The sequence below is a fragment of the Montipora foliosa genome, chromosome 13 (assembly GCF_036669935.1).
Source record: "Montipora foliosa isolate CH-2021 chromosome 13, ASM3666993v2, whole genome shotgun sequence".
Lineage (NCBI taxonomy): Eukaryota > Metazoa > Cnidaria > Anthozoa > Scleractinia > Acroporidae > Montipora > Montipora foliosa.
In genome coordinates, this window is record NC_090881.1 from 27177823 (window position 1) to 27190322 (window position 12500).

General features: G+C 38.7%; 2 protein-coding genes across 2 annotated transcripts in view; both read right to left on the reverse strand.

Moving 5' to 3' along the window:
- The window catches only part of LOC137982933 (macrosialin-like), a 6508-nt gene extending 2738 nt beyond the window's left edge, over positions 1 to 3770 (reverse strand). Inside the window, exons 1-3 of the mRNA XM_068830095.1 lie at positions 3629 to 3770; positions 1862 to 2457; positions 273 to 498 (exon numbers count right to left, since the gene is read on the reverse strand). Coding sequence (XP_068686196.1) covers positions 273 to 498; positions 1862 to 2457; positions 3629 to 3674 — 868 coding nt within the window. The 5' untranslated portion in view covers positions 3675 to 3770. The remainder of the gene's footprint in view (positions 1 to 272; positions 499 to 1861; positions 2458 to 3628) is intronic.
- Positions 3771 to 5714: 1944 nt separating this feature from the next.
- LOC137983355 (lysosome-associated membrane glycoprotein 1-like) overlaps positions 5715 to 12500 on the reverse strand; it is a 19060-nt gene continuing 12274 nt past the window's right edge. Inside the window, exons 3-5 of the mRNA XM_068830561.1 lie at positions 11133 to 11355; positions 10659 to 10862; positions 5715 to 7216 (exon numbers count right to left, since the gene is read on the reverse strand). Of these exons, the coding sequence (XP_068686662.1) occupies positions 7038 to 7216; positions 10659 to 10862; positions 11133 to 11355 (606 nt within the window). The 3' untranslated portion in view covers positions 5715 to 7037. The remainder of the gene's footprint in view (positions 7217 to 10658; positions 10863 to 11132; positions 11356 to 12500) is intronic.

Below are 12500 nucleotides of genomic sequence, written 5' to 3' on the forward strand. Positions count from 1 at the left end.
ACAAAGCAAAAGTTCCAAGGTGAAAGACCTTGCTAACCAGGTAGGGCTCTAGTTGATGTCTTCCTTCGACTTGTCTACTCAGAGTACACAGTCCAATTGTAATGTTTCTCTGAAGTTAGCTTTAAGACAATGAAAATGGTTGAAGAAGTGCTCTGATGAGAAATATCAACCAATTTAACATGTAGACTATTTGGGGTTGAAATGGGTGATCAATAGCAGAATATACACTTATTGGCACAAACAAATAAATAAACAAAAAAATATTGACAAACCAGTGGACCCAAATGTGGTTTTCAATGAGAATGTCAGATTTGCAGCAGCCCAACTGTCAAAAGAGGCTTTCAGATCTTCATCCTTCTTTGCATATTTAACAAAATGCATGGTGAAGTTGCAGTGGCCTTCTTGTGAATCCCACTGAAGAGTGATATAAGGCTCCTGAGTTGAATTATCACATAATCCACTTGCCGAGGCATTTGTTGGAAGCACAATTGTCATTTTCTACAACAATAATTTTTTAATAATAAACACAAAATTAATGAAAAGTAACCTATCCACTAGAATTTTAATGTGGCTAAAAAAACACAAGGAAACCAATGTCATGATATTGGTTATTGAGGTACAAATAGATATTGTGGGAACAGTGCATCTGATTTTTAAGGAACTGGGGGATGTGTAGGATTTTCCTTCAGATTTGAAATTCATGGCCTGCCATTACGCATGTTCAAAACTGACCAATTGGACCTCATATAGTTGGATCTTTGGAAAAGCGACATCATTTACTCACTAGCCTAAAGTTTCAGCTTGTAAATAGTCTCCTTGTCATATATGCAAAAAAAAGTTTAAAAAGTCTCAAAAGCCTGAAACTCCTGTGCTGAATATTAATTCAGCCACAAACACACAGATAATTTGCACTCTTTAACTAACGAATCTTTGATGTCATTTTCTCCTGGATCCAGCTCTCTCAAGATTTTAATGCTAGTAATGGCAGACCATTTAAGAAAATTCCACTTAAAATAAAATCTTTTTTTAAATCAAGGCTTAAAACTTGGGTCATTTTAGTGTTTACTCTAGTTAACATAGTTTTGAAATCCAAAGAAAAAAAAGAATTCACTTTTTGGTCATAGTGGCACTTAAGAGTTCATGTGAATTTCAACAGAATTTCTGCAGAAATTGTAGCACAAAAGTTACCCTTTGCTAAGAAATTATTTACAGTTTATTTTTTCCATGCAACTTAACCCATTGACTCCTAAGAGTGAAATACAATGTTTAGATTTTCACCAGACAATTTTACCCATCAGTTGGGGGTAGTTCATGAGTCAATGGGTTAATATTATTAAGTAATGATCCGTGTAAGGTGGATAGCAATTTCCTTTGTTATGCGGCAACGGGGCTTTCCCCACATAGGAATGTTATCATTTTTACACAGAGAATGCATAAACCTACAGGAAGGTAGTTAACGCAATAAAATTCATTTGCAGCCCACTTTGAAAGGGTGTTTTTTTGTGTTAAAAGATTTTGACCAATCACAAGAGTTGAAAACAAAAGCCAAGAAACGTTTACAATTTTACATGTTCCCCACATACGATTTCTGTGGAATGCATTTAAACTGAGACCAGATGAAAGATGGTTGGAAAATAAGGATGAATATAATACTGCTTTTGTGAACTTTTGTTAACTTTTGCTGTTTAAGCCAATCAGAAGTAAGTACAGACAATAGAAAAGTTATCACCTTTTTGCATACCAATTGAATTCCAACATGTTTGTTGCCGTTGTTGCTATCGTTCTTATCTGGACCATTTCTTAACCTCTACATTGCCTAAAAAGCTATGTTTTTTGCCTTAAGGGGAGCAGTTTTACAAACCTTAGATTTAACCATGACATCAAACTTTGCACCCATGTAGGCCACAAGACACACTATTTGCTTCTTGTTTTTGACTGTGAAGTTTCCCCGTGCTGGAGATGGCGGCATGGGATGCACTGATGAGGTTGGTACAACAGTGTGTGCTGATGAAGGCATGATGGTCATGTTATGGCTAGGCATAACAGTTGTGTTGTGCGAGGGTAGGACAGACCTACTGGTTGACGGTATGACAGTTGGGTGGATTGATGGTGTGACAGTTGTGTGGATTGATGGTGTGACAGTTGTGTGGATTGATGGTGTGACAGTTGTGTGGATTGATGGTGTGACAGTCTTGTGTGATGGTGTAACAGTGATTTTGTGTGATGTGTTGCTTGTTTTGCTTTGTGATGCATTCATTATTTGGGATGATGCCATGCTTGTTTTGAGTGGTGATACAGTTGTGTTATGCATTGATGCAGAGCTTGTTTTGTTTGGTGATGCAGACATCTTTGGTGAAGATGTGGCCTTATCACTTTTGAACTCTGTTAGGCCTGAATAGACCAGTGTGGTGGTGGTCTCCACATCAAGGGCTTTTACCATTGTCCAGAAACCAAGAACTGAAAGATAAATGGATATAAGGAAAGGAACGGAAAGGAAAGGAACTTTATTTAAGTGTCTAGTCGTTCTAGCGCTGGAGCGCTAATTGGGGACACTGTAAACTGAAATTAACAATGAAAGTAAATCAAGTCAAATGTTGGTTTTTGAGGAGAGGGGAAACCGGAATACCCGGAGAAAACTTCTCAATGCAGAGTAGAGAACAAACAAACTCAACCCACATATGACGCTGAGTCCGGGAATCGAACCCGGGCCACACTGGTGGGAGGCGAGCGCTCTCACCACTGCGCCATCCCTGCACACATGCTTCCCGGGTTGCTTAAATCATGTTAAATCAAGAAAATTGAAGCACAGGTGGGAGTCACTCAAAGCCCAAACCCTTAGAAATGCTAACCTTAGGCCTAATTATGTCTAAAACAATATCTAGGCTTAACTGTTAGCATTTCTAATGGGTTTGGGCTTTTTCAACAGTTAAATTATAACCTCAGTCTGCATTTTACCCCTGGTCTGCAATCTGCAGTCTGCAGTCTGCGTTTTACACTGACCGATTTGCTCACCCCTATTTACCCCTAACAACGTTTTGATACTGTCATATCATCTTATGATTTTTTACAAATTAAAGAGTTTTGAACTCGCAGCACTTCACTTTCAATTTGACATGACTAGTAATGTTATTATATTTACAGCCTTTGACGAATAATTTGCATGGAACTTTGTCACCGAAACAATACGCGTGTTAGTTTGTTACTGAAGCGATATAACTTGGTGGGCACGTTGGTTACACCTTTACAACCGCCGCCTGTGTCTTCTTTGTTACGAAATTCTCATTTTCCCGGGCATTTAACGAGCATTATGACGTCAAGGCTTAGCGTTGTGTAATCTCATGATCACATATCTCAGCAAGAAAGTGCCAGAGACTATATTGGATTCTGAAAGTACAAAAAAGCGAACCCAAATAGTCATCCCTCGTTCGTTTCCTTACAAATTAATAGCGTCGACATTACAATAAACCTACAACTAGTGATCAAAAAGCTAATAAGAAATAATTAGGGATCCTTCTCATATTTCATTCATGTGTCTGGCTATGACCGCGTGACGTCATTTGGTTCGCATGTTCAAAGCGTCTAGCAAATTAATAAAGGAGTTTTAATTAAAGAAAATACAAGTAAATACCTTTGCAAAGCATGCAAATTGCAAGAAGCCGGTAATGAAAAGGCATGATCGCCACAGCAAACCCAAAACAAGGCAAACACTGCCGCAAAGAGAAACAGTCAACAAGCGTTCCGGGAAGAAGAAGTTAAAGTGATCACGTGGCAGAGTCCAGTCCCCGTGGTAGCGCTAGCTAGACGCCTGCCACGCCGGGATGGGGGAGGAGGGGGGGAGGAGCTTTAGCAACGACGACGGGAACGGTAACGAGAACATCATCTAAAAACATAAATTCGCGTTATTGCGATCGCTTCGAGACTATTCCAAGCTTTTTAATATGACAAAGTTGTAGCAGTACGTCAGGAATGAAACCGTTATGAGCGCCCCTTTACTTTAGGGGAGAAAATGAAAATTTATCCTCAAGTGCTGACGTCCTCCATAAAACCTCAAATTTGGCTATTTCACGTTGTTGTTTGCTGACGACGGCAAAGAAATGGACAAAATTGTAAAACGCACGTGCAGGGCGTGCAAAACTATTGTTTTTCCCTACTAAATATGCAAATTTTTGACGTTCTCGTTGCCGTCGCCGTTGTCGTTGCTAAAGCTCCCCACTTTCGCGGTGACGGCACAACTTTACAACACGAATAGCAAATAGTATAACATACTACATTTTTTCCCTGGTCTTCTTGTTTATTTTTAAGCGAATTTGTAACAAGTCGGCTATGTAAACCTTTTTACCCTTAACATAAAATTAAACTTTCAATCTGTATTTAAAAAAAAAAAAAGGGCAACATTCTTGCCACTCTCTTTAGGGCCAATCAGTTTACAGCTATATTGGATCATGCCAAAGGTGCATAGATCAACTTTTGAATTTGCGCGGAAGGGTTTGTCTTTGCATTGTCTTTGCCCGTCCAGCCTCACACTGAATGAGATGTTAGACGGGCAAAATCTTTTGTTCGGACAGTGAGTGATATGGGTCTATTGTGGATAGCTTCCTTCCGGTGTGGTTAGTAGGGAGCTTACGAAACGAGGACGACGACGGCTACGAGGACTTCATTGAAGAATACAAATCCGCGTTATTCATATCACTACGAAACTATTTCATGTCCTTTCGCGTTAAAAATGTGTAGTAACTGTCGAGGAATTAAACTGGTATGACTCGGTTGGAAGCGTAGAGAGAGAACTGAAAATTCATCGTCATGTGCTAACGTCCTCCACAGAACCTTGAATTTGGTCATTTCACGTCGTCATTTAGGAGATGACGGCAAAGAAATGTACCAAAATGTAAAACGCACGTGCAGAGTGTGCAGAGCCATTGTTTTTGCTCACTAAACCTATTGTTTTGTAGCGTCGTCGTTGCCGTCGGCGTCGTCGTTTCGTAAGCTCCCTATTTTCCAGATCCGACGCGATTTGACCCATTTTTCAATTTTCTGGGTTGTCAACGGTTATAATAGTATCCCAAGGTTGGAGACTAAATTCTCAGGAGCCACCAATTTGAGTCAAATTCCTAGATAAAATGTAACGGCAGCTTCTCAGCCGGGTACAACTGTTTCTGACGAGAATATTTAAACCATCGAAAACAAAAGAAACTTACGGACAAATTCTAGCAGATATTTGCAGAGCGGTTGGAATAGAAGTTGCGAAAACAACAGCCAATTTTCAGAACGTGTAAGCAATCCGTGCGCTCGTAAACTACGAAATTTAGCAAAATAACTCGTACAGAGTTCGATGGGTAGTAAGGTCGTTAAATGCAAAACTCCACCAAAGGTGACCATGAAACCATTCAAGGGGTTTTAGTTTAAAACTAGCGATGATTTCAGCGCGACTTGCTGGCTATTTCTTGGTGCAGAGTGGTTGAAGAAATGAATCGTACTAAATATCCTGGAAATTACAGGAAAACCTCCTCGCTAGTTTGATAATCCATCGTACGTTTTTGGTCAAATCGTCACGAAATCCTAGATTGAAGTAGCAAGTTAAGGTGCTTTAAAAAATCGCATGACTGTACAAAGGAGCCGCTTTCTTCTCACAGTAAGAGAAGACTTAACAGGGGCTGGTAATCACACACACGTTGGTCATATCACAATACACAAGTCAATGCACAAGAATCCACTACAACAGTCACATCTCCTTTTATTATCAAAATGCAAAAACATTTGGAAGAACACTGTATCTTGTGCAAAAGATATGCAATGGTCAAGCATCTTTGGGTTAAAACTATGCAATACAGTATCAACAGAGATGTGTTCCATTTCTACTACACAAATGAATTGGATAAGGCAAAAATTACTTCAAACTAATCTCTAAGACAATATTGTCATTATTAAAATCTCCACTTGAAGCTGCATTTTTTGCTCAGGTCGGCCAGGAAAGGGGGGGTAGTGGTATACAGTATAGTATACCCGAAAAAAAATCGCCGAAATACCCAAAAATACCCAAAGATCATCCAAATATTCCCAAAATTGATGGAAGTATTGTATACCGTATACCTGAAATTCAGAGAAAGTGATATACCGAATACCCGTATTTAAGTTGCAATATACCGTATACCCCATTTAAAAAGCCCCTGTGTACCGTATACCCAAAAACCCTGGCCGACCCTGTTTGCAGAACATACCAATACTTTCCCTGCTAGCAGGCTGATGAGTGCGGTAAAGACCTCTGCCATCGGTGAAATCTCACTGTGTTAAGCATACGGGGCAGATACTTAGTGACCAAACCCTCATGTGATACATCATGTCGTGTGGGCTCAAGTCACAGTCAGCAAACATATCATGGGGCATGCGTTTTGAAAAGTGCTGTCCAAGGCCGTGGACGGAGGTTGGATTAGAGTGAGTTTCGATACATGGCAGAGATCTTGTGAGCCCAGCAAACGGAAAAAGGAAAGAGATCTCTGCAAGCAGGGACACTAATCCTACACGTCACTCCCCTTAAGCTATGTCACATGTTTGAAGACAGACTTCTGCAAACCACTACGTGAAAATCAAACACTGAGAAAAGCACACGAATAAATAAAAAAATTAACTGAAAAAAGACTGGAAGAAGGACCTAAACAAAGCATCTTTTAACTGATATTTTAAGGCAATTTGTGGTAACGAGGAAACTTGAGAAATAGCGCCTGGTGCTGCATACATATAATTACTTCACAATTTGCCAAGGTAAGCCAGATTTCCTCCTGTCATTATTATACCCAGACCTGAGTGATATTGAACTCAAGACAATGGTTGAAATACTCCATTAAGACTCTGGATCATAAAAAAAAAAAAATTGACCGGGAAAAATTAAACAAGATGGTAACCTCCAGATAATCACATGCAAGGGTTTTAAAAATGGACTTCTTCTGGTAACAGTTAATCAATCCAAGTCTACTGTAAAACTTCACTGTGACAAGGTTATTCAAAGAAGTTCGGTTATTATTGTCAGTAAAAAGTTTTAAACCTTAAACCTTTTCATATCCACTGGGGCTCTTGCGTCGGCCAATGACATAAGCAATGAGGACAATGAGCACAAGACCAGCCAGTGCACAACCAACTGCTATGGGTACAACGTTGTTGTCACTACTAGGTTTACTTGTTGTAGGAGGTGATGTTGTGTGATCGATTCGGCATTTCACAGTTCCTGTAAGAAATAAATGAAGCATACAGTGTACCTCTGTAGCCAGCAATGCAAAGGGTGTTTATTAGCACTGGAACGTCACTAGATCACTATCATTCACGGAGCTGTGATGCTGGATTATCACCAAAAAACCCTCAACAAACTTCAACTCCCCTCCCGCCAAAAAACCAACTTCTTTGGTCCAGTTGCTGAAAGCTCAGTTAAGTTTAACCCAAGTCAAGTCAATTTATATTTTAACTCACACAAAATATTAATACAATTCAGTGTTTTTAGATATAAGAGTAAAAGATTGTAATAGAAAAAAAGAATTTTTTTTTAAATTTTAGGTTCATTGTGAAGAGTTTGGGACACCTAAATAGTTCATATAGAATTACCCAAGTAGGCGATCCAAAACAAGCAGAATGCAAGCAGAGGGAATATGGTTAAAAAGTAGCTGTTCTAGGTAAAAAAAGTATTACTTCATTAATTAAATAGTAGTTAAAGATAATATAATCACAAAATTTGAGGAATTAGTAACACCATCGCTCATACATATACAGTTCTTGATATTTTGACGAAAACTAGAAAAAGGGCTGTTGGGGTACGTGAACTTTAATTATAGTTTATTTGCCAATCAACTAAGATTTCCTGAACAATTTTTGCCCTTCAGCTGTGACTAACACTTTCCTTTACCTTGAGCATAAAATAACTTTTTGAAAGCACTTTCAGAGGGTAAAATTAAAGCCTCAATTTATTTTTAGTCACAGGTCAGCATTAATTGGCTTTCGAACAACTGGGATCAGTTCTTTCAAAAACGTGAGACTGCCGCCAAACAAAATGGCACTGAACTTAAGGCAGTGGAAGCAAAACCTAAAGATATAATAATGCAACTCTCCTTGGGTTTCCCCTTCACTATCTGAACAAAAGAAAAATGGTTTGAACATTGGAGAGAACTTTCTCCGGTTTCCGAAAGATTACTATACAACTCCCTTTCCCTAGACTAAAATTCTTAAATTCTTAAATTCTTTAAGGAGAATGTTGAAACCCCTTTAGTGCAGCAAAAGACTATTGTAGATGTGGGCGTGAAAAATTCCCTTTTTGTTTTCCACTCTGGTTCATAATTTTGTTCCTCCTGAATAAGTCTCTAGTTTTTCATTCACTACCTGTCTTTGTTCTGTTAGTTTTATTTTTCATACTGTAAATATAGATAGCGTCTTTTATTTTGGGCACATCCAAGCCATGTGGCATCCCAAGTTTCTTAGCTACAGTAACATATTCTAGTCATAATCAAAGTTCAAGCTGTTCATCTTCTAAGTTTCTGTCGTCACATTCACCTTGTTAGTAGTACAATTATATAAATTCATTACCATCACCATTCCTTGTTGCATTCAACTTGTTGTTTTCAGTATTTTCTTTATTAAATTCTTCAGTCACTTCATCATCTCCATTCTTGATTGTTTTTATTTTCAGTTACCTTACAAAATGTCGGTAGTCTATATTAAATGTGTTATCTACAGAATCGATTATGAGTCATGCATCTGCGAGAACAGTAGATTTCCTTTCAATACAACTAAAGATGTACTTGACAAGGAGGAACTCAGTTATTGAGGCGAGTGGATAAACTCAGTGAACTCAAGTTTGGGAGTTATTTTGTGTGATGATGTTATTCATGTTAATCGTTGTCATTTTGTTGAAATACCCATACAGAGGGTCCCAAATGTGAAGGAACAAATTAAAATCATTAGAGCAAACAAGCATCTACTGAATCTACATGAAAAAACTATTGTGTTACAGAGTCACCCAAAATTAATAGCTCTACCTCCACTCAAACACTATGTCTATTTAACAACTTCCCCTTTAACCCATTGACTCCTGGAAGTTAGAATAACATCAGACGATTGTACTCATCAATGAGGAGGGTGTGGGGGGGTTCAGTTCAGGAGTCAATGGGCCTCCACTCAAACACTATGACCCTTTTAAACCATTGACCCACTGGGAGTAAGGCTTAATAGATTTTACCGTGTCTACCGCCAGACGATTTTACTTGTCAATGGTAGGGGGAGGGGAAGAGGAATAGGAGTCATGGGATAATGACAATTTTTTTTTTTGGTTCTGTTAAATGTCATTTAACAAAAACAGGACTACTGATGTTGTCAGGCCAGTGCATGTTCTGTGATTTCTGAACTTTGAGTGCCGTAGGGCATAACCATAGCATTGTGGTTGTTTAGCAAAAAAGCATGCTTGTAGAGCATTTTTAGTGGTTGTTTCCCCTTCCCTCGCCCCCCCCCCCCCTTTTCAATGCGATGGGTCCCTGTCTCCTGTGCTGCATGGGGACTCAAGGCTGGGTCACTAGAATTTAGCAGCCATGGGAGCAGTCTACTTCTTGGTGGGGCTGGCTGCCAAAAGTGGATGATCCTGGATGGCCGAGACACCCAATCTCAACTTGGTGACATAGTTTTTAACTTCAGTTGCCCTTGCCCTATGCGATATTGTTTAACATATAATAACCACAGATATTTTGCGAGTTGCATGGTATTTTTCCAAGCCCCGCAGGGGTGAGGAAAAATACGAGCAATGAGCAAAATGTCCATGAGTATTATATGATAAACCACGGAATAAGAGATTTATTATTCCACTACAAAAAAAGATGTTATTTTTCTTCAATTTTATTTGGTAAGAGTGTTTTGAAACAAATGCATCATCTGTCCTTCAGGGCATGTGTGAACGATGTAAACAGCACAAAAAGCCAGCCAAAGATTTTATTTGATTAGATAAACAAAATGACGAGTGACAAGCGATGACAAGCTAAATTTTCAGGCTTTGCATCTTGTTGAAAACCTTTCTTTCATTGAAAAACTCCTGTTCTGTCCACCTTTGCTCTGTTCTAAACTGGTCAAACCAGGACACCACTGTGCATTACCGTCTCATATTTTACAAGTTCTCTTGACCAAATATGGTAAAATGGCATAATAGTGGAATAAGTATGGGTAATCAAATGGTGACACGTGAAATTTGGGAATAATTTCACGCCCGTTTTGTCCAAATTCAAATAATTTCCAGAGCCTTTAGGCGAGGCAAATTACTTGATTTTGGACAAAACGCAAGTGAAATTATTCCCTAATTTCATGGGTATACCATTTGATCAGCTATTAATAACATGGTGACAAATTACTCCTTAATTTTCAAACCTGGACGCCATTTTAGCACTATATGAAAAGTTGCCATGACAACAATGTAATTTCACATGTGAAATTATAAATCAATGCTGAAATTTTGCGCCAAAATTAAGGAGTAATTTGTCACCCATGTTATTATAAACTGTAATACACTATGCATTACACTTTAATTCACATGGCCCAGGAAAAGAGATGTTACAGGTAACTGGAGTCCTGAGTCATTCATTTAACACACACCCACAGTAAGACAGAGTCACAACTACAATGATAACTTCATTCACGTCACTTACCATTCTTGTCAAAGTCATCACCCTTCGTTTTGTTAACAAATGGTTCAATTCTCATATCCATAAATGCTGACTTGACTTCAAAGTGAGTCGTCTGATTATTCTTGAAAGTGATAGATGGAGCATCTTGACAGAAATAGTCACCACCAAGTTGCCCATGGGGAACTGCACTTTCTTTGTACACACTAGTGACATAATTTCCTACATCTAGGGTAAAAATAATAAACCTATTTTTCATTTCTTGTTTTCAGAAGTACACAACCCATTTTCATAAATGGCAACCACCTTTACATTCTTTTGTGTTTATGTTAATTAGACCTACTGCTCACCATAGCGAGGCTAGAAAGGCTTATTAGCAGAATAATAAATTATTTTATTTGGCCACCAATATGAAAGAGGTCTATGTTAATCTCCAAGCTTATTAGTTTGCACTGGGAAAGATTCTCAAAAATTTTAATGAAAACAAAGGAAAGGTACCTGTTATATTCTCAAATGCAGGATTCCCTTCAACAGTCGCATTGAACTTGATTGAAATCACGGACCAACTGTGTGAAGAATTGGACTTTTGAAATTCCATGACAAGGGTGTAAAACGTTTCATTCTTAGGCCAATAAATCTTAAGACTGGAGGCATTTGTTGTCTTTGTTCCACAGTTTCCTTTTACTATAACGTGACTGGAGCTGTTAAGGTGCACCTCATGCTAGAATCACCAAAAAAAATTGATCATATCATCACTTCAACCATTCCAACTTCCCAAAGATCTACAGTTGAGGTCCCATCACTAACAAGTTCCATACAGGAGAAAGTACACACAATAATCAGTGGAATGTAATGCTAGTTCAAAACATACTTGAATATTATTACACACACAACCTGGTTGGTAGTGGTTAATTTTTAGTCACAAATGGAAAAATATTCAGTCGCAAATGCGACCATATTGGTTGCAATTTCAAGCTTTGAGTCATAATGAAAGAACCATTTCAGCCTCAATGATTTATCAGTGCTATTCCAGAGATGTATCCAGGTTTTTCAAATTTAGGGGTCCTCTAGACCCCTTCTTGAAAAATCTGGGGTCCATTGCAAAAATTTGGGGGTCCAGTAATTAATATTCAATAATTAAAGAGAGTAAGAGAGGAGGAGCATTTTCCTCAGCAGCAAGCAGGTCACCATGGCAACCGAGCCACACTCCACCTCCCTTGGCACCCGTCAACACATCACTGAGACCAGTGTGTGGAATGTATACTTAATCTAAAACACGGGAAGGAGGCAGGGAAAAGCAAGCGAGTAAGCAATAAGGTGACTCAAGCCAAAGCACACGGAAATGCCCCTGAAAACCTCCCTGGAGTCCTCCCAGATATCACAGGAGAAACCGCTGCATTGGCTTGGTTTTAACTTTGCCTACATGATATTTAGCCTCATTTAATATTCAATCTATTGCCTCTTAATTGCCGCTGCAGTACCCTTTCAGATTTCTAAATTGCACAAAATAAAGTCCTCTCCAATATGTACTTAAAATAACATGATCAATTTCTTTGAAACTATTATTGCTGTTGATTCGTTATGTCAAAGCTCCAATGATCACATCTGAAAACGTCTTGAGGAATCCGTACGCAGTACCAACTGTTGGCTCCAGTTGATAAACGAGCTAGATCTCCACAGCAAAAAGAAAAAAAAACAGACCTGAATCTCACTTTTCCGTAAAAGAGCATCATTTATTTTAACAACACTTGAAGTGGGAACAACAGAGTAAACAAAAATTAATAAAGTAAGTGATCGATACACAGTTAATTGTCGGCCTGTGGCTTCGCCATGGCCAATGTCAATAACCAAGCCATTGAATGTTGA